The sequence below is a fragment of the Microtus ochrogaster genome, chromosome 21, assembly GCF_000317375.1.
Source record: "Microtus ochrogaster isolate Prairie Vole_2 chromosome 21, MicOch1.0, whole genome shotgun sequence".
NCBI lineage: Eukaryota > Metazoa > Chordata > Mammalia > Rodentia > Cricetidae > Microtus > Microtus ochrogaster.
Genome location: NC_022022.1, coordinates 11,939,064 through 11,961,403, shown reverse-complemented (window position 1 = coordinate 11,961,403; position 22,340 = coordinate 11,939,064). Strand labels below are relative to the sequence as shown.

General features: G+C 37.8%; 1 protein-coding gene across 2 annotated transcripts in view; it reads right to left on the bottom strand.

Moving 5' to 3' along the window:
* Lrif1 (ligand dependent nuclear receptor interacting factor 1) overlaps positions 1–21,954 on the bottom strand; it is a 64,638-nt gene extending 42,684 nt beyond the window's left edge. Inside the window, exon 1 of one of the 2 annotated variants that reach the window (XM_005357164.3) lies at positions 21,774–21,954. In XM_005357164.3, coding sequence (XP_005357221.1) covers positions 21,774–21,821 — 48 coding nt within the window. In that variant the 5' untranslated portion in view covers positions 21,822–21,954. The remainder of the gene's footprint in view (positions 1–21,773) is intronic. The other variant, XM_026784221.1, reaches the window with a different exon arrangement.
* Positions 21,955–22,340: the final 386 nt, after the last annotated feature.

The following is a 22,340-nucleotide window of genomic DNA, read 5'->3' as shown; positions in this document are numbered from 1 at the left end:
AGAAGGAGAAGGAGAAGAAGAAGAAGAAGAAGAAGAAGAAGAAGAAGAAGAAGAAGAAGAAGAAGAAGAAGAAGAAGAAGAGTATCTCTCCTATATAAAATGATAAAGAAGCTGAAAAAGAAATAAGAATATTTTGGGGTAATACTAACCAAACAAGTGAAAGACCTGTTTGCCAAAAACTTTAAGCCTTTGAAGAAAGAAATTGAAAAAGATACCAGAAAATGTAAAGATCTCCCATGTTCTTAGGTAGGTAGGATCAACATAACAAAAATGGCAATCCTACCAATAGTACTTTCTAGATTCACTACAATCCCCATCAAAATCCCAACACAATTATTCACACACATTAAAAAAACAATAATCAGCTCCATACAAAAACACAAAAAAATCCATGATAGCCAAAACAATCCTGTACAATAAAGGAACTTCCAGAGGCATCATATCCCTTGACAGCAAGTTCTCTTATAGAACTATAGTAGTGAAAACAGTCTGGTATTGTAATAACAGACAGGTTGACCAATGGAACCGAACTAAAGAGAAGGATATTAATCCACACACATATGAACACTGTAGGCCCATATTTCGGTATTTTTTGCAAAGAATCTAAAATTATACAATGGTAAAAAGAAAGCATCTTCAACAAATGGTGCTGGCATAACTGGTTGTCAGTATGTACAAGAATTAATTGATCCATATCTATCCCCATGGACAAAACTCAAGTCCAAATGGATTAAAGACCTCAATATAAATCTGTCCACACTCAACCTGATAGAAGAGAAAGTGGGAAGTAGCCTTCAATGTTAGGGCACAGAAGAACCATTCCTAAATATAACACCAGTAGCACAGACCTGAGAGCAACAATAAATAAATGGGACCTCATGAAACTGAGAAGCTCCTGTAAAGCAAAGAAAACAGTCAGTGAGACAAAAAGGCAGCCTACTAACTGGGAAAAGATCTTCATCAACCCCATATCAGAGGACTGAACTCAAAAATATATAAAGAACTCAAGAAATTAGACATCAAAATACCAAATAATCCAATTTAAAATGGGGTATATTTCTAAACAGAAAATTCTCAACAGAAGAATCTCAAATGGCTGAAAGGCACTTAAGGAAATTTTCATCATCCTTAGCCATCAGGTAAATGCAAATCAAAACAACCCTGAGATACCAATCTTACACCTGTCAGAATAGCTAAGATCAAAAAGACCAATAATAGCTTATGCTTGAGAGGATGTGGATTAAGGGGAACATTCTTCCATCACGGGTGGGAATGCAAACTTGTACAACCACTCAGGAAATCAGTATGGTGGTTTCTCAGAATATTGGGAATCAACTTACATCCGAACAGAGCTAGGTGGGGAAAGCTAAACTGAATACTGGAAGAAAGAAGGTGAGCCAGGGAGATGCCATGTAGCTCCGCTGGACACAGATGCTGGAACTTTACCCAGTAAGATGCAGTCTCGTGGCGATACACAGATTAATGGAGATGGGTTAATTTTAGATATGAGTTAGCCAGAAATACACTTAGGCTATTGGCTAAATAGTATTGCAAATAATATGGTTTCTTGTGATTGTTTTGGGGCTGAGAACCCAGAAACAAACAAGCAGCCTCCTTACAACAACCTGAGTTGACAATATTCCCTCCAAAAGCCAGGTATCATCTAACAATACGGGGTATTGTTAACCACCTATGAAATAAAGATAAAAACATATAATACACAAATGTCTGTGCATAAATACATCCATATAGTTTGAATAAAATTTTCTCATCTGGTAGTGTAGGAAGTCCTTATGCATATATGTTGCTTTTATTGGTAAATAATATGGTGTTGGGACACCAGGAATGAGAAATCTTATTTGAGTTGTTGATAAGGGTTGTCTAAGAGGCTCCCAAAATATTATAGTTTATTACTATTGTCCTTGGATAGCCCAAAGGGCTTGAAAATAAGTGTTTATTGCGGGAGATACCATGCACTACAGACACACAGCCCAGAGGCCCCTAAACTAGAACTGACCTGAAACTTCTTCCTTGGGGATTAGCTTTCATGGCATCAAAAAAACAATGCAAGTTATTAAAGGAGGGAAGCAACCAATGGACTCACCCAGCTATAACCACAGCACTGTCCATAAACTTAAGGGTTCAATAGTGGAACACATACTACTCTGGTGGCAACTGCTCTCTAATTGGATTTAAAGAGCACTCAGGAAGAGCTAAATCATGCCTGGTGCTGGAAACCAAGACAACTTTCAGGCTAGTAAAGTCATGGATCTTGGAAAAGAACCTACAACCACCACTTAACTAAAACTAGTATAATCTATAACCATAATCTAAAAACATTTGTTGTTATACCCACAGATAATTGCAGTCTGCATCCCTCATTAAGGAAACTCCTCTTTGCAACAGATGGAAAGAACTACAGAGAACCACAACCAATCAATATGCAGAGTTGTAGAGCCTAGTAGCCTCAGTGGATATATCTACAAAATACTTTCATAAGACTCAGCGAACACTGCAGAAGATGGGACAGAGAGGGGTCAGGAAATTTGCTGTGAGACTGTGTCTTCCAGGAATGTTGGAAAGTACACCCATAAAGTATCACCAATGACACTGCCTAACATAAGTGGAAAAGGAACAGTGATAGGCATGCTAAAGTTGAAGGTAAAAATCCTTGGAGACCTCGCCCAACACAAAACCTCTAGGCAACTAATGAATGCTGAGAATGGGAAAAGCAGTCTTCCTGAGGGAAGAGCACACCGTGTTTTATTCCATATCAATTGGTCAACACTGAAACACACGCACACACACACACGTAACATTATACTGACTGTACAGTGTATATTTATCTATTTAAGAACATATATGTACATAAAAATAAGTATGTAACAACAATTAAAGAAAAAAGAGGCTATGAATTTGAAAGAGAAAGGGATGCATAAAAGGGAGGTTTCAAAAGGAGAGAGAAGGGAGAAATACGTAACCATACTATAATCTCAAAAAATAAAATAAATAACTTAAAAAAGAAATACTAAATTTGGTTACTGGAAAACATTGATACATCTAGACACACCAAATAAGTTAATGATGAATAGCAATGTCTTGTAAAATAGAAAACAAAAGAAACTCTAAATCTGAAAAAAGAAGTGAAAACAGGCAGAAACATAAGAAATAGAGATAGGAGGCCGGGCGGTGGTGGCGCATGCCTTTAATCCCAGCACTCGGGAGGCAGAGGCAGGCGGATCTCTGGGAGTTCGAGGCCAGCCTGGTCTACAAGAGCTAGTTCCGGGACAGGCACCAAAGCTACAGAGAAACCCTGTCACGAAAAACCAAAAAAAAAAAAAATAGAGATAGGATAATGATACAAATAAATAAGTAAACTAGAGGTAATTCTTTAAATGTGCACATTTTTAAATCTTCAATGCAAACTAACAAAAAAAATAAAGATAACAAAAAGATATGGCAGATAACATGCAGAAATTAAAATGATACCTAGAAAATAATTCAAGAAAGTATCCATTATAAACTTGAAAGTCTAGAAGAAATTGACAAATTCTTTAATATATATGACTTATCAAAAAACCTAATAGACTATACAAAACTTAAACAGATTAATCATGAGCAATGAGGTTTAATGAAAAATAGTATTTCAACAAAGAAACACCCAATATAGATTTTATTATACCTTTTAAAGGACATCAATACTTGTCAAACCATTCTCTAAACTAGAAATAAAAACAGTATCTCTAAATTCATTAAAAAGAGCCAGTAGTACCTGGATAACAAAATCAGATAAAAACATAACAAAAACAAGAAGCCCAAGTTCAATACACTTAATTAATGCAAGTCTAAGATCCTCAATAAATTACTACTTCCATGCCACTTTAGACATATCATATACTATGATCAAGTTGTTTGCATTCAAGGAATGCAAAGATAGTCTGACCAATAAAAAATGCAATAATACGTATGATGAAGGATAAATCACATAATCATGCCAATAGTTACAGAAAATATCTTTGACAAAATTAAATTTTCATTCATATTAAGAACTTCAAATAAACTAAGAAAGGAAAGATCATACCTAACATAACCAATGGTATATATGACAAATTATATTGGATGAGGAAAATATTTAAAGCACTTTCTTTAAAATCACCATCCTTAATGTTAAAAGTTGTACTATAAAGCTATAAAATGAGAACAGCATGGTATTGGCTTAAAAAAGACATACTTGTCAATGAAACTACATTGAAGTCCCAGACATAAATTCACACACATACGGACACCTAATATTTTATGAATAAGCCAGAAATACATACTGGAAAAAAAAAGCAACAGTGTTGTTGGTCAAAGTGGGTGGCTTCACATAGAAGAACACAGCAGATCTATACTTACCACTCTGTACAAAAACCCAATTCTAAATGTAACAAGGATCTCAACGTAAGGTCAGAACTCCTGAATATGGTAACAGAAAATATGGGAAATACTCTTGAACACATTGGCACAGGAAAAGACTTTCTGAGCAGGACGCTAAGAGCACATGTACTAGAACAAATCCCTCCCCTCAGGGCTCAGAGAGCTATGCAGACGAGGGGGCAGAAAGACTGTAAAAGCCAAAAGTGGTGGATGACAGGAAGATAGAGTGTCTTTCGGGACACAACAATACTGACACACATATGAATTCACAGAGTCGGTGGCTGCAACTGCAGAGCCTGTACAGGTCCAAGCCAAATGGGCTTCCAGCACCAATAGAGAAAGAGGACAGGAGCTCCCATCTCTAACCAAGAGGCTCCATCCGACTGACAATAGCTTTCAAAGGAAGCATGCAAAGGAGTTTCACTGGGTATATAAACCACACTTAAGGATAAACTCTATATCCAGAAATAGATGCCAAGACAAAATGAATTCAATGACATTTTTGTAGATTCTTTGTCTCTTATTTGTTTGGACATTTTAAAAAACCTTATTGGTCCTTTGCTTGTATATATGGTTTAGGATTATGTGTGTGGGGGGGTTGTGGTTGTGTGTGCATGTTTCTCATGATTTTTCTTTGTTTTTTCAGTTTTGCTTGTTTTGTTTTTCTTGCTTTTGCTTGTTTGTTTTTAAAGAGAAAGAGAAAGAAGGCAAGGGCTGGAGTTATATGGGAGGGAAGGTTGGAAGAATTTGGGAGGAGATTAATGAGGTGAAACTGATCAGAATATGTAATATGAAAAAATACTTGCAATTAAAAACCAAATATATCTACTTATGTCACACTCATTCAATATGATGCTTAAAATTCTATCAATAATAAAAAGTTCCCAAAAGAAGACACACAATTGACCAATATATACATGAAAAAATACTCAATAGCTTTAGTTATCTGGCAAATGCAAATAAAACTACAGAGAAATATCATTTTATCAAGTGAAGTCTTTACACCTATATTTAAATGACTTTGGACACAAGTGCCTACTCAAGTCAGTATGAAAAGCTAAGTAAACCAAATAGATATATAAGTGCAGAAAAATAAAGCTAGACCCTTGCTGTGTTATTCAGCCTTCCATTACTGTGACAAACTACTTGAAAAATACAGCTTAAAAAAGGAAGATTTGTTTTGATTCACAATATCAGGGTTTCAGTACAAAGTCACTTGGATAATTACTCTAGCTGCTTCTAGTTCTAAATCAAGGCACAGCGTCAGGACAGAAGAGTGTCATAGAGGACAGATGATCACATTAATAGGGTTCCTGGGCCCACACTACTTCTTAGGAAGACTTCCTGATACACAGGAGAGAAAAGACCATAGGACTAAATGACATAAAATACAGGGCTTTCCTGTCACCCAAGCCATAATGCATATTATAAGATGGGTCCCAATCAACAATAGCACCATAAATTTATACTGGCGGATGTAAGAAAACTCTTCTCTAGTGCTAATCTGCCTAGAATGTATGCTTTCAAGGCTGCAGGTAGAGCAGGCAAGCTCAAACTCAGAGATCCACTTGCCTCTACCTCCCTTATACCTTATAAGTCAGAATTGACTCCCGATGGAAACGGAGTCACACGTGGGCTACCACAAATAATTCCATCTGGGCTCATGGTTTTAGTGATTTTATGCCAGGGTCACTTAGTCCTGCTGGTCTGGGCCTTGGGTGGCACAGTGTATCATAGAATGCATGAGTGGACCTAGTCATGGCAGCTGGGAAACAGGATGAATGGAACAGGAAGGGGACATGGGTCCCATTTCGCTTCAGTGGAATGCCTTCATTGACCTAAGTTACTTACATTAGGCGCCAACTCCAAAGGTTCCACCACAACCTAACAGGAATACTGCGATGCTAGATGAACCTTTAGCAACATTCTAGGCCAAACTCTGCCTCTAACCATCCTTTCTTTGCTGAGCCTCATCGGTCTCTTAGCATGCACAATGACTGTCTGATTTCCCCTATACATGGCAATGACAAAGTCTCTAAGTCTGTTCTCTGAAAATGTAGAAAAGGAACCATGAGTGAGAAAATGAGGCACCTGCCCATTAAATTCTTTATAAACCATTTTAGCCATATGAAAAGCAACATAACTCTAGGGATAGGGAAAATATAAAGGCACTTCCCATCCTTTTTCTGCATTTCTGTGATCAGTAGTTGTAGTAATATGAGCGGCGGGGCTGCCTTCCCAGCACCCCGCTGCCCGCACGGCTAGCTTATGCCCGGAAATAACAACACACAAACCGCATTCTTTCAATCACTGCTTGACTCTTTAGCTCTAGCCCTTTTCTCGGCTAACTCTCGCACCTGGACTAACCCATTTCCAATCATATGTGTCGCACTCCAAGGTGCGCTTACCGGGAAGATTCTAGCCTACGTCCTGGGTCGGAGCTTCATCGCGTGTGCCTCAGAGAGCAGAGCTCTCGCCTCTGCCCGCAGGAGTGGAGCATCATGTCTCTCTGAGGCGTCTGCCCCTGCCCCCTCGAGGAGAGCTGTCGAGTCTCTCACCTCACTTCCTCTTCCGCCCAGCATTCTGCTCCTCCCACTTACGTTCTAACCTATCAGGTCAAGCAGCTTCTTTATTAAATCAACCAATGACCTTCCTCCATCAAGTAGTAGCAGTAGTCAGAACAGAAATCCTTGTTATTTGAAGGACAGGCTCCTTTTCTTCTGCTCATGCCAACAAAGCGTGTGCTATTTGCTCTCAGATCTTGTTAACAGTTTTCTGCCATGGGTCTAAAAAGTAAAGGTTAGGTAGCTGCCAATGTACTAATGTATTAAAAGATTAAACGGGCAGGGTGGTGGTGGTACATGCCTTTAATTTCAGCACTTGGGAGGTAGAGGCAAGTGGATCTCTGAGTTTGAAGCCAGCCTGATCTATGCAGAGTGAGTTCCACTATAGCCAGACCCACGCAGAGAAACCCTGTCTGAAAAACTCAAAACCAAACCAAACAAAAACAAAACCCTATAAATGTCCCCAAAACAACAACAAAAAGATTAAACTGATCCAAATCTACCATAATTCACTGTAGCATGATAACCAAGAGAGAGATATTGGGGTTCAACCTGAAGACCAAAAAAGCAAAGTGGCCAGCCACTGGCTCTTACCGTTACCTCAGTCAAAAAAAAATGGTGATTCTGCTTCCAGGAATCCCCAGAATGAGACTGAATTCAAAATCTGTATCTTCCCATTTTATCTTCCTCTCTAGTGCTGGGATTAAAAGTGCACCAGTACCGCCTGGTTTCTATGGCAAACTAGCAGGGCTACTGGGATTAAAGCTGATCAACACAACCGTTTTACTCTCTGATCTTCAGGCAAGATTTATTTATTAAAATACAAAGGAAATATCACTACAATTTGCCATTGAAGTAGATACTACGCCAGTCTTCAATTAGACAAGAATCCTAAAATAAATACATGAGTAAGAGTCTATTGGTGCTGTTGTTATCTAGCTAGAGAAGTAGATATCTAACATTTAATAATTTTTAGTTTGCTTCCTAATCCTGCATCTTCCCAGAAACCATCTCTCCAACTGAATTTTGTATAGGAATCTTGTATATTGTAACCTCATGAAACTAATTTATCAGTTCTACAGTTTTTATTGGCATTCTTAAGGTTTTCTCTGTGTGAGATCATGTCTTCTGTTATACTTCTCTTCAGGTCTTATTTAGATGCAGTTTATTTTCATTTCCTGAATACTTTTCTAGTCTCCACCACAGGCTTGACTATTTATGTTTGATTTGTTGGGCAGATAAAAGAGACCACTTTGTCTTGCTTCGGATTTTAGATGAAAATCCTGCAGTGTCTCACTACTCACTATAAGGTTAGCCAATTTGTTAATTTTGTAGTTTTTTTAATCAGGTAAGAGAGTTTTCTTTCAGTTGATTTTGATATTTTCTTTCATGAAAGTTTTGAATTTTTCCAAATGCCTTTTTAAATGCAGGTTGAGGTAGATCATAATGTAAACTTGTTTCTTTTCCTAATGTTGGGTTAGACTCATTTATTTTCAGATACTAAATCACCCATATATTACTGCATGTTATCCAGTTCATTTAGTTGATCATTTTTACATGTTTTTTTTTAAATTTTCGAGACAGGGTTTCTCTGGAGCTTTGGAGCCTGTCATGGAAGTCACTCTGTAGATCATAGTGGCCTTGAACTCACAGAGATCTACCTGTCTCTGCCTTTCCAGAGCTGGGGTTAAAGGCACATGCCACCACTGCCCAGCTTGACATGCTGTATATAGATTTTTGTACTATAAATGTAATAGGTTTGGCATGGATGGCTCTTGTGAAATCTGGTCTGACCTGAGTATCATAGTAAAATTTTGGTGTCACACCTAACAACAAAGAGTTTCCCACATTCTATTTTTAGAAAGATCTTCTGAAGAACTCAATTTCTTTTAGAAAGTTTGCTAGAGTTCATAAAAAAGCTTTCTGTTTTACATTTCTATGAAAAATACCATCTTTACCCCTAGCAGCATGGTTTCAAGTCTATGCTGTGTGATATTATAGCCACATATTTAATTGGTTGCTAGTTCTATAGGATCATTTTCAATTCCTTAACTTCCAACAGTTTTTTTCTTTTTGAATACAATTACTTATACACAGCAAATAGTTGGATCATTTTTGCTAGCATGACTTTTTTCTTTAAATTGCTCACTACCCATTTGCATTTAACGTTAGCAGCTATGTGGTTGGTTTTAAACCTGCCATTCCCCTCTTGTTTTCTATGTGTACCAAACTTTTTTGATACTCTTATCTCTCTACCACTGTTTTCTTTTACATGGGGTGAGTTTTCTAAGCTAGTTTTCATATAAACATATGTTTGAATGTACATTTCACTTCATCTTATTTTCAGCTCTTTTTACAGCATCTCTTTGGCATATTTCAAACGCCAGCATCAGCATTCTTGCATTTTAGGGCCATTGTTGAATAAAAGTTAACTTGAACACAAACATTACAATACCCAAATCACTCTGACAACCAAGAAACATAGGCTGGCCTCGAACTTACAGCCCTCTTATCTTGGCATCCTGAATGTTAAGATTATATGTATGGTGCCATATCCACCCAAAGAAGGCTATACTCTTCTACTACAATTGCCCTTCTAACATCTGAAATTTCATTTCACATCTCTTGGTGCAACTAATGATTTCTTACATTGTCTTTAAGCCCTCTCTCTTTTTCTTTGTTCTCTTTATTATTTTGTTTTTCTTTCTGTTTAATGATCTGTATTCAGTTCCTTATATTCTTTCCTCTTCTAGTGAACCATCCCCTGCCTTTAAATTCCAGATATTGTGATTTTTAGTTCTATGAAAATATTTGAAAATTTTCTTTATTTCTATTCTATATCTGATGAAAACCCATCTATTCTTGAATGTGGGGAAGAGTAATCAGTGCACCAATCTTCCAACACACCTTACCTAAGGCAGAGATTATTCTGTGGGATCTGAGAAGCAGAAGAAAAATTCATGATTTAACTTTTCTCACTCAGGATTTAATTGCACTAGAAGATAACTAGAGGCAAGTGTATGCTTCATTTGTTGAGTTACTTTAGTATTTATTTTGTATGATCTTTTTCATGTCAAGGAATCTCTCTCTCTCCCTCTGTGTGTGTATGTGTGTGTGCAAATTTTTGACTAAATTGTGTCTTATAACATAACCTTGGAACTCTAGGAATGGCTATATCTCTGTAAAGTTTTGAATGTTTTCCTCTTCTGTTTACGGTAAAATCTGAGGAGACAGAAAATTGAAGGAACTATTTGGTTAAAAGAAATCATAACTTTGGTGTTATCTATATCGTAAGAGTTGAGAAAGTATGTTCAGGAAAGAATACGATGGTTCTAGCCAAAGATTACATATGTCTAGAGATTATCCATGAAATCAACCATCTCAGCTGGAGCCAAGTATGTACATGGAATTATACCAGCAGAAATGCTTTGAAGTCTAAAGGAATCATACCATAAAAGGAGACTTCCAGACTTCTGGGATTATACAAGAGTTTACAACAGAACTAGTCTGGTGCATATATTCATTTTAGGGAAAAAATAAACATAAAGACGTTTAAAGAACGTCAGGTCTTCTACTCTTATCACAACCTCATAGCATGTGGCCTCAGGACTTAAGATTGTTAACTAACGAGTCAAAGAAACTAGAACCATCTCCTCTATGTCAGCAGACCAGACTAGTTCCCACAAAGAACCAGGGGGATGAGTCACTATAAAGATCCATGGAGGTGGCATAGAGTAAGGAATCATGTAGGTTTGGGGTTCTGACTAGTTTTATGCTGATTAGACACAGGCTAAAGTCACTGGAGAGGAGGGAGCCTTGCTAGAAGAATGCTTCAGTAAGACCAGTCTATATAAAAATCTTTAGTGCATTTTCCTTTTTATTGATTTTATTGAGTTATGCATTTGTTTTTCTGCTCCCCTCCCTGCCTCTCCCCTCCCCTTCAATCTTCTCCCATGGTCCCCATGCTCCTGATTTACTTAGGAGATCTTGTCTTCACTACTTCCCATGTACATTAGATTCATGTATGTCTCTCTTAGGGTCCTCATTGTTGTCTAGGTTCTCTGGAATTGTGATTTGTAGGCTGGTTTTCTTTGTAGAGCATTTTCTTAATTACTAATTGATGTGGGGGAAAACCCAGACCATTGTGGGTAGAACCACTCCTTGGCAGGTGAGTCTGGGTTCCATAAGAAAACAGTATGAGCAAGCCACAGGTGCTATTCCAGTAAGGAACATCCTTCCATGGCCTCTGTCTCAGCTCCTGGTACAGAGGTTCCTGCCCTGTTTGAAATCTTACTCTGACTTCCTTTGATGATGAACTGTGATGTGGAAGCATAAGCCAAATAAATCCTTTCTTCCACAAGTTCTTTTGGTCACGGGGTTTCATCATAGCAATAATAACCCAAACTAAGGCTTGTTGCTAACACCCAGTCTCATTGGTATGACACTGCCATCTCACTAAGCTAAGATGACAGGATATCAATCCAAAGAGGATAGTTTCTTAATTTTAAATTCTAATGGAATTTGACTTGCTAGGTTTGGCTTTGTTGGGGATACATCATGCTTTCATCTTTCCAATTTCTTCTCTCTCTCTCTTTTTTTTTTTTTTTGAGATAAGGTTTCTCTGTAGCCTGTCCGGGCTCTAGCTCTTGTAGACCAGGCTGGCCTCGAACTCCCAGAGATCCGCCTGCCTCTGCCTCCCGAGTGCTGGGATTAAAAGCGTGTGCCACCACCGCCCGGCAATTTCTCCATTTTGGAATGGGAGCATCTACCCGATGGATGCCCCATCATTGCACTGTGGACGTACATAGCTTCCCCGTTTCGCACAATTACAGCTAGAGACTGCTCCAACGATATATGGCACTTTATTTTAAGTTATTAAGACTTGTTTTATGGGGAAAAATATCTATTTTGGAAAAAGTTTTATGTGGTGGTAAAACATGTGTGATGCTTAGTTTTTGTCAATTTGAGATAAACTTGAGTCACCAGGGCAAAGGGAACCTTAACTGAGGAACAGCACCCATCATACCAGCCTGTGGGCATGTTTGTGGAAACATTTTATTAATTGTTGATGGATATAGGTGGGCCCAGGCCACTGTGCGTAGTGCCATCCCTGGGCAATGGGGACTGACTTATATAAAAAAGTTAGCTAAATAATTAATTGAGTGTGAGCTATGAACAAGTTTCCCCAACAGCGGATCATTATCTGGCAGCATAAGATAAACCTTTTCCTACCACAAATTAATTTTGGTCCGTGTTTTATCATAGCAGCAAAATGCAAACTAGAACATACAGCTGCTGGATACAATATTATATAGATGTGTGTGGTTTCCATGATTATGTTATTGTTAAATTCTGAAGTATCTCATCAGTTTTGACTTGATATGCTATTGATGAGAATGAGAAATTTAAATCCCATACTATCATTGTATATAGACAAAATTATCTCTTTATGTCCAATAGTGTTTGTTTTTAAAATTGGATATATCAATATTCAGTGAATATATGTTTATAACTGTTATATCTTATTGGGAGATTGTTTCTTATATTAGTATATAGTAACTTTGTCTCATTGTTTAGCTTATTTTAAGTATACTTTCTGACACATAAGTCATGTTAGTTTTCTCATTGCTGAGACAAATGACTTTGTAAGAAGCAACTTAAAAGTGGAAGAATTTATTTGAGGCTACTGTCTATTATGGTAGGGAAGACATGGTAGCAGGGACAAGTCTTGTTTACAGCATCAGAGCATGAGACTACTTCTTTATATTTGAGTAGACAAAAAAGCAGAGACAAAAGAATGTCAGCACTCATCTGACTTTCTTCTTACCCTTTGATTTAGTCTGAGCTACCAGCCCATGGAACGGTGCCATGCACATCCAAGGTGTGCCTTTTCTCCTCAGTTTATCTATTCTATTAACATTTTCACAGACAAGCCCATAAATGTTTCTCCTTAGTAATTCTAAATCCACGAAAGTTGACAAAGATTAACCATTATAGAAGTATTTTTGGCCGGGCGGTGGTGGCACACGCCTTTAATCCCAGCACTCGGGAGGCAGAGGCAGGCGGATCTCTGTGAGTTCGAGACCAGCCTGGTCTACAGAGCTAGTTCCAGGACAGGCTCCAAAGACACAGAGAAACCCTGTCTCGAAAAACCAAAATAAATAAATAAATAAAATAAAATGAGAAGATAGTTTTAAAAAAAAAAAGAAGCATTTTTGTCAAATACTTTTTTTTGACAAAAAAGATCGTCAAAATGTTTGCTTAGAATTTATTTCCCAAGGTTCTACTTTTAGTCTCGGTTTCTTTGACAGCAATATGTAGTTTCCTGTGGACAGCAAAAGGTTGGATTTTATATTTTAATCTAGCTAGCCAGTTTGTGTCTTTTAACTGGAGAGCAAAGACAATTTACATTTAGCAGTGTTATTGAGAACTGTGTGCTAATTCATGTTTTTTTTTTAAATTTTATCTTTTTGTGCTTTTTGCTGGTTGATTCAAGCACTCTCTGTTCTTTTCTTTTTCCCCAATTCACCTAAGAGCTTAGCTGGTTTGCAAAGCTGAAAATATTTGATTCTTTCCTAATTCTTTTTAGTTCTACTAATTTCATGAAATTAATTTTTGCTGGACTCTATTGTTTATGCCTATCTCTCTGCCCCCATTGATTTGTATAATTTATTTATGTATCTTTCAGCAGTTGTTGGCTTAGTGGTTATGTCTTTAATCAGTACTTATATCTTGGAAAGTCTTTATACCTCCTTTGGTTTTCAAAGCTTATTTTGCTAGATATAGCAGTCATTTACCTTCATTCATCATTTCATCATTTATGCCCCGGCAATGCTCAAACATGCATGGGCAGCCCATTTATGGCGATTCTCCAGTTGTTCCTATCCTGGGTAGTCCTAGATGTTTGTATTATTGTTATCCCCAAGATTGCACAGTCTTCCTTTATGCTATCCTTCGTTTTTTGAGCTTTCCTCTTTTCCTTATCCTGTGCACTCCTCCAAGCAGGGCTATCTTTGGGTATTTGCAGTCATTCATTCTCGTAACATGACCAAAGTACCTCAAACCCCATCACTGTATCCTGTAGTTTACTTCCATCCGTAGATAGAGATGTTTCTTAATGTCATCGTTGCGCACCCTATCTCTTTGTGTGACACCTAGAATCCTGCTGAGACATATCATCTCAAGCACATTCAGCCACTGTTCTGAAGAGCATTTCATTGCCCAGGTCTCAAAGTTGTAAAGAAGGCAGCTCAAGACAAGTATCTCATATACTTGTAATTTTGTTGTTGTCGTTATGTCTCTTGCTGACCAAATCTTTTTCTAGTGACTGGAACTCAACCCTTGATATCCCTATCTGCCTCTTGATATCTGAAATAGTCTCCTCCTTTGAACTGAGATTTGACTGTTTGCTTGAGGTTCTGATTCTTTATTACAATGTTAATATCCTTGTGCACCCTTCCCATGCATTATATCTCATAGACTACAATGAGAAACACTTTGGCAGCCGCTTGAACACCAGAGATGATGAAGAAATATTAAATATTCACAGGAGCAAGACAGAGGAAGCTATCAGGGGAGTGAAATGCAGGCAGGAAGGGCCCAGAAGTGGATGGCAACACAGTGAAGGAACTGGAGGTGATGACAACAGGCTCTGGAGCCAAGGCGCTTTTCAGCTCTTCAGAGAGATATGAGAACACGAAGTGATACCCACGGAATGGAAGCACTCAGTCACAATTCCCATACACAAGAAGGACAAGCTGGGCTATTCAAATTACAGGGGATTAGTTTGTTGTGCCATGGCAGCAAGATCTCCTCCATTATCCCGCAAAGGATCAAGGGCAAAACAGAGGAAATCCTAGCAGAGGTCCAGTATGGATTCAGAGCTAACGGGAACACACTTGATCAGATCTTCACTTGGAGGCAACTGGTAGAAGTATACTAAGAATTTGGAAAAGACTTATATGTCTCCTACATCGACTTCAGGAAGACGTTCAATAGAACCTGGAGGAAACAACGTGGTTCTACGGGTACCCAGAGAAAAATCATAAGAATATTAGAAAATGCTCATAAAGATACATTTGCATCAGTCAAAGTCTGTGGCAAATTAAGTAATCAGTTTAAGACCATTGTAGGAGCGTTGCAGGGATGAGTCCTCTCACCACTACTCTTTAATATATTCCTGGAATTAATAATAACAGCCCTGGAGGATGAGGACATAGGCATGCAGATAGGTGGTGTGCGAATCAATAACTTGCATTTCACCGATGATACAGCACTACTTGCTGAATGTCCAAATGAGCTGCAGGCCGTAATAAATAGAATGGTGGAAGTAAGTGAAGTTATTTACCTTAACATATTGAAATACCCCCATTCCTTATTTCCTGACTTCTGGAGTTTCTGCTGCAAAATCTGATGTTTACCTTAGTTTGTAACTAGACATCTTTGTCTTGCAGTTTTCAATATTCTTTCTTAGCTCTGTACTTGTGATACTTTAACTATAGCCTGATATGATCAGGTTATTGTCTAGTCATGTTCATTTGGTGTTATATTTCCCTTAGGTATTAAGGTGTTCTTATATCTTCCTAGACTCATTGAACATGGTTCTCTGTCATCAGTTTTTATTTTACTTCTTTGTCTAATCCAAGGATTTTTGAATATGGTCTTTTTATGTGTTCCAGAGTTGTTGAAAATTCTATGGTCATGATTTTTCTTTATTGTTATTCAAATGAAATAATTCACTGTCCATTTCTTTAATTGATGCTTTTATCTTGATTTAGTATATTGATGTTGAGCAATTTCTTCATCTTTTCATTTATTCCCAAGATGTCTGTTTAAGTAGTCTTTTCTTCCTTCTCCTCCTCTTCCTCCTCCTCTTCCTCCTCCTCCTTCTCCTCCTCCTCCTTCTCCTCATCTCTATCTCTGAGAAATTTCTCATGAAAATCCTGTATTGACATATTTTGCTTTATTCAATGTTTGTTTGAATCCTGTTTGAGAACACCAATCATCTTCAACTTAAACGTTTGAATTCTTTGTCCAATAATTAAAAAATATCAATACCTTCTCATTCAGTTTTGGAAGAGTTGTAAAATTTTGAGGGAGTCAAAATGCCTTGCTTTTCATTGTTTTGGTGTTTTCATATTATTTATGTATGTGTTGAGATAGATACTTCCCCCTTCACTTTATATGAAGATTTCTCAGTGGCAAACTTTTCTCTTAAAGTCCCAGTCCCCACTACCACTTAGCGAAGCAAAAGCAATACCATGGCAACATTGAAAATACTTTAACCACATATAATAAACAAGATACACAAAATGGAATCAACAGGTTTTAATCCAATAATGATATAAAATAAGAAAGGTGGGGGACTTACAAGATACTAAACTTTTTATTGGGAGAATATGAAATGTTAATAAGTAATAAGAAGTGGGGGGGCGTGAAAAAGGGAAAAGAGAAGCAAGCTCGGTGGGATGAAGGTGTGAGAAATGATGGTGTGGATGAATATAACAGCATAATAATTGCAAAGAAAGAACAATTGAAAAGACTACTGATATTTCTTTCTTACAGAAAAAAAAAAGAAGACAAAGAGATGCCTTTTCCCCCAGGCTTGTGTGGGCCAAACGGGTGTTAAGTCATTTACTCTCTTCTCTGAAATCCAAACACGTTAAACAGGTTAGTTCAGAAACAGCTATATGCAGGCTACTCTCTGTCCTGCCTTTACCGTGGAAGTACACACACTACTATTATGACTGCTGGTAGGCTGAATTCATGCTAATGTTCTTCATATATAGTCCCATCGACACAAAAAGGTTGAAAGCTGCCCTCATGCTGCTCCAAACAGTTGAATCCAAGTCCCACCAGTTAACTGCCCTCTAATGCCAGTGTATGCACGGGGGAAGGAATGTCCAAGTAATAACTGTTTCCACCAAATGTCTCTAGGCCTCTTGGAGTGTAGACAGCAAGCAAACAAGACGACAGTCTGGGAGGACATATGGGTCGACATATGGGTCATGAATAATCCTATGTGCCCTGGACATTCTAGTCTTAATCATCTACATGTATTAGTCAACTACATGTGGGTTAGTCTCACATGGGTGAAACTTTGGCTGAGCTGCAAATTCCAAATGTTTGTGCCACCTGCTTCCCTATATAGTGAAGCCACTACCTCCCACCATGTGGGTCTGTGTCCCTGGGTCCAAGTCCAAGCCACAGACAGTTTCCTCAGCCTACACTGATACTCAGTATTGTCACTCAGGCAGTAGACAGGAGAGATCTTTGGGAACACAAAAATGGGGAAGATTGTGCTACCCCCAGCTGAAATGCTTAATAATAATACTTCTCTTAATGTAATTACGAGTAGTGGGAAATAAACTTTGAAGTATGAAGGGCAAGGGTGTACTTTCTCTGGTGTTTGCCTGCTGCACAGATGGCAAATTTTCTATATTAAATTACATTTTCAGAGTTTCAGATTGTGTGCCTCTGAGAAATTTGCATTATTTATCATTTTGCTTTGCTCTGAATATTATTTTTCATTATTTCTATTATAAAAATAGGCACAAATAATTCTGGTTTGTAAATATCTACTATTTAACTTTTATGCTCCCTCCTGCACCTTTCAAAGTCAGCCAGCTTTTCTTTTCATTGTGTACCTGATGCTCAGTTTCACACACAGGCAGATTCATAAAACTTCTGGGTGTTTCTAATCTATAAATTTCTGAAAGGTATTATAATTCTTGAAGACCTATTCATTTCTCATTCTGTTCACCACCACTGGAGGATTTGTCACCTCTCACCACATTGGAGGAGTGATCAACTTTCTCCACATAGCCTTTGGAGAACAAACTACATCTAAAACATTTCAGAAGATTTAACATTTTATATGTGGAGTTAATAACATATTTGGATTATATAAACATACATTCCCAACTAGAAAGATAATGACGCAAATGATCATGTTAGCAATATTGGCATAACCCCTTTGATAACTTGATGGTTAATTTTAGATGCCAGCTTTATTGGGTAAAGGGATTTCTGGGAGTGTCTGTAAGGCTATTTCAGAAAGAGATGAACATTTAAATTGTTAGACTGAATAAAGAATACCATTCTCACTTAGAAGAAGAACATCACCCAATCCATTTAGGGTCCAAACAGGATAAAAAGGTACAAGAAAGGCAATTTATCTTCCCCAATTATAATTCTCTTGTCCTCACACAAGGAGGTCCTGGACTCAGTGAATCATAATACTGAAATCTCTAACTCTTCAGTTGGTAAACAACATATAGTAGGAAGCCTTAAATGCCCACAATTGCTTGAATAATTTTTAGAGACAGAGATAAAGACGGAGTGTTATAGATGTAAAAAATGAAAGTACTCATTTTCTCACTAGATTTTTGTCTGATTATGTAATCTATTCTTCCTAAACATGCTTCTCCTATTATATTGCTACCTATCACAAAGTCCTCACCAGAGTTAAGGCAATGATGGCACATTGCCCTCTAGTCTATAAAGACTATAAACTAAATAGACAAACTTTTTTGGGGGGAAGTTAGTATACCTCACGTATTTTGTGACAGTGATACAAAACAGATTTAACACACCTATTACTTTGGTCTTCAAAGTATTTACAGAAGCCTTTTTCTGTAACTGGAAAGACATTCCTGAAAAATGTCTTTTTCTTCATTTCTGTCCATAATGCTCACTAGAAGAAATTTGCTTTCACATAACAAGGACAGCAACATAGTTTCACTGCTTTTTAACACTATTACAATTTGGTTTGGTGAGATTTTTAAAGGGTTCTTTTTAATTACATCCATTAATCATCTATCCGTCCATCTATCTATCTATCTATCTATCTATCTATCTATCTATCTATCTATCTATCTATCTATCTATATGGGGGGGAGAGAAGGGACAAACACAAGCTTCAGCAGTACATACGTAGAGGTCAGAGGGCTACCTTTGTGAATCAATTTTCTTTTTTTACCATTTGAGTCCCAGCGATTTAACTAAAGTTCTAAGCCTTGGTGACAGTCACCTTTATCTGCTGAACAACTGAATCATTTTACAAGGCAAAGTTAGAGAGATGCTAATACCCTTTCCCTTCTACAAGATATCACAATCTTGACTATTATCAAAAAGATATTATCTTGACTAGACCTAGACTACACTCTAGATGTATTGATGAGATATTATAATGTCATATATTGGGAAATATATCCAAGTAAACTCTTAAAACATTCTAACTCCATGAAATCTATCGATTTCTCAGGCTCTGGTGAATAAACCATTTAATATGATCCTGCATACAACCAAGAAAGAGCTACTACAACTCAGTAATATGCCTATTTAGATTTTTGAAGGCAACATATTTCTCATTTGGTACCTTACCCTGGCCTGCCATTTACTAAGGGACAAAAATAGCTGTAAGCTTTGAACAGTGCTTAGAGTTGGTCTTTGATTGAGTATCCTCAGGTTGCTATGGCAACAGAAACCAGAAGCTGGGAAGTCTATGAACAAGTCTTACTTGCTTTCTAGTTAGGCCCACTTCCTGGTAAACAGACGTCATTGCTGTCTTGTTCTTTTCACTATAACCGCAATTAGCAAAGAGAAGGACTCACTCAGTAGGGCTCTGAGATCTTTATAAGAACACAGATCCCAATCATGAGTGTTCTGCACTCATTGCCTCATCACCTTCCCCAACTCTCCAAACACTGTAACAATGCATTTAAACATATTAACTAGAGGGATGGGTCCCAAACATCTTTACCATAGCAATCTGTAGCAGATACAAGTTGATGTTCAAACATCTACCAGTAGACCTCTACCAGTAACCCCCCACCAAAAACAAACAAACAAAAAATAAAATCATAGTGTTTGAAGTTTCACAGGAAAAAAAATGAGTAAGCTGGGCATAGAAGATTTTATGGCAATGAAACAATTATTTTGAATGATTTTGTAAAAGTAAATCCACATGTTACTTACACTTTATAAATGTAAATATATTTATAGATTGGTCAAAATCCATAGCGTATATAACACCAAGAGTAAGCATCTTGACTCCATCATCATTAGTTTATCAATTGCAACAAGTAGACAACAGTAATCTAAGATGCTAAAAATAAAGGTGGACGATACTAGAGGTGAGGGGGTACAGGAATAATTTCCACTTTCCTGTGTCTCTTAAACTACTTAAAGATAAACTATTCATTTTAAAAAAGTGTTAGAACACCTTTAAAGAAATACATAAAATAAAAATGAACAGCAGTAAGTATCTGCATTGAAAAAAAGAGGTTTCGATCAACGACCTTCCTTAGTTTGCTTATATTAATGGGAGTTCTCCAGAGCAACCAAATCAATGAAAGATTTTTATTGACTATACATTTTTATTTATCCACAGTGCTGTAAAACAATGCTTTCTATCTAATTCCAAAATACTTCACCAATGGGCAACGACCTTTTTACCCTTCTTCCAACTCTCAGCAATCACCGATCACCATTCTACTTCAGTGGAATAAGCTATACCAGATAATGAACACACACCGAAACTGATGTCGTCGGATTTTTGTTTGCCTAATCTTCTTAGCATTGTGCTTCTGAATTCAGGTAGCTGTAGCATGTACCAATACATTATTCTTCCTTTATATTACAATTTCTTAAAGCACTTCACCTGTTGATGGACATTTGGATGGTTTCACTTCGGAAATGCTGCTGCTGTGAACAGACTTATCCAAAATTTGGTTTGGGAACCTGTTTTCAGCCAGGCATGGTGGTGTATGCCTGAGACCTCAGCACAGGAACTTGGAAGAAGGAGGATTAGAAGTTTGAGGTCATGTTTGGGTATATAGAAAGTTCAAGACCAGCCTGGGCTACACAAAACCCTGTTTACACGAACGCACGCACACACACACACACACACACACGTATAGAAGTAACATTATATAGGCTGAAAAGCTTATATTTGTGCCATGTATATGTGTATAAGTATGTTGAAAAGGCAATGACTTTGAAGGAGATTAGGGAGGGTTCATGAGTGGGTTTGGAGGGAAGAAAGAGAAGGAAAAATGTTATTATAGTTTCAAAAATAAAAATCAAAACAAGCAAGCAAGAGCCCTGTTTGCCTGTCTCTAGAACTGCTGGATCAGAAGATATATTCGTCATTTATGTTTTGTGAAACTGCTAACCTGTTTCCAGTAATAGATATATCATTTACGATCTCAGCCAAAATGTTTAGCCGTCCAAATTCTTCACCATGCTTGCCAATAGTTGCTGTTATGCAATATTTTAAAGTTACAATCTTAGTGAGTAAACTGCTCTCTATGTGAGGTATTGATTGCATTTTCCTATGACTAAGGTTAAGTGTTTTGTTTTCATCTGCTTATTATTTATGTAATTTCTGAGAAAAATGTCCACCAAAATCCTTTGTCCACTGATGAGCTGCCGTTTAGATTTTATGTAGTTATTCATCTTCCATTTGACTGTAAATATATTTCCATCGACACAGTAATTGTATGTGTATGAGGCACATTGTGACATTTCAATACATTCTGCAGTGTGCAACGATCAGAGCAACTGGCATATTTTCACTTCAGGCTCTCATCGTTTCTTTATAGGAGGGCATTCAAAATCGTTTCTGTTAACTAATTTTTATGTATTATGTATTTATTTATTTTGTCTTGGCAAGAGATTAGGATACACGCTTTTCCACAGGAGGGTCTCTTGACCAATGAAGATCCGAGAGCCTCCGATGCTCACTCTAGCTGCACAGACAGCTGGTCCTTCAGTGCAAGCGGTACTCACCTGCCTCGCCTTGTCTGCCCTGCTTCTTGCGCGGGTCCCGCCAGCCATGACAGCAAAGCAATACAAAGTGCTCTGGGGAGGGAGCTCCGGACCTATAGACTTAGGGCCGCTAGAGTAGCGAGTTCTCAGTGGGCGGTCCTTTGGCTAGCACCTGAGCCTGCCACCGTAGCCTCGGCTGTGACGTCACAGCCGGAAACTGTGGTTCCCGCGAGACAGAGGCTGGAGTCGGTTGCCCGGGAAACACGCAGAAGTAGACAACTGGTTCAGGATGGAGGCGGAGACATCCTAGAGGTCTCTGCAGCCAAACCTTTTCGCCCTGGAGCTGGAGCAGAATCTGAACTGATGCAGGTTCTAAATCAGCCATGTGGGGGCAGCTTTGAGACGTGATCGCAGAACAATCATTTAACTTGGTAAAACAGGTTTTTGTTGTTGTTGTTTTTTCACTTAATAAGTTGGAAAAGGTGAGCAAATACAAGGCGGCTTTCTTTTTAGCCTCATCTACTGATTATATATGTACATCTAAATTACTAACAATTTATCGACTTGTAGCTTATGATCATTAAGTTT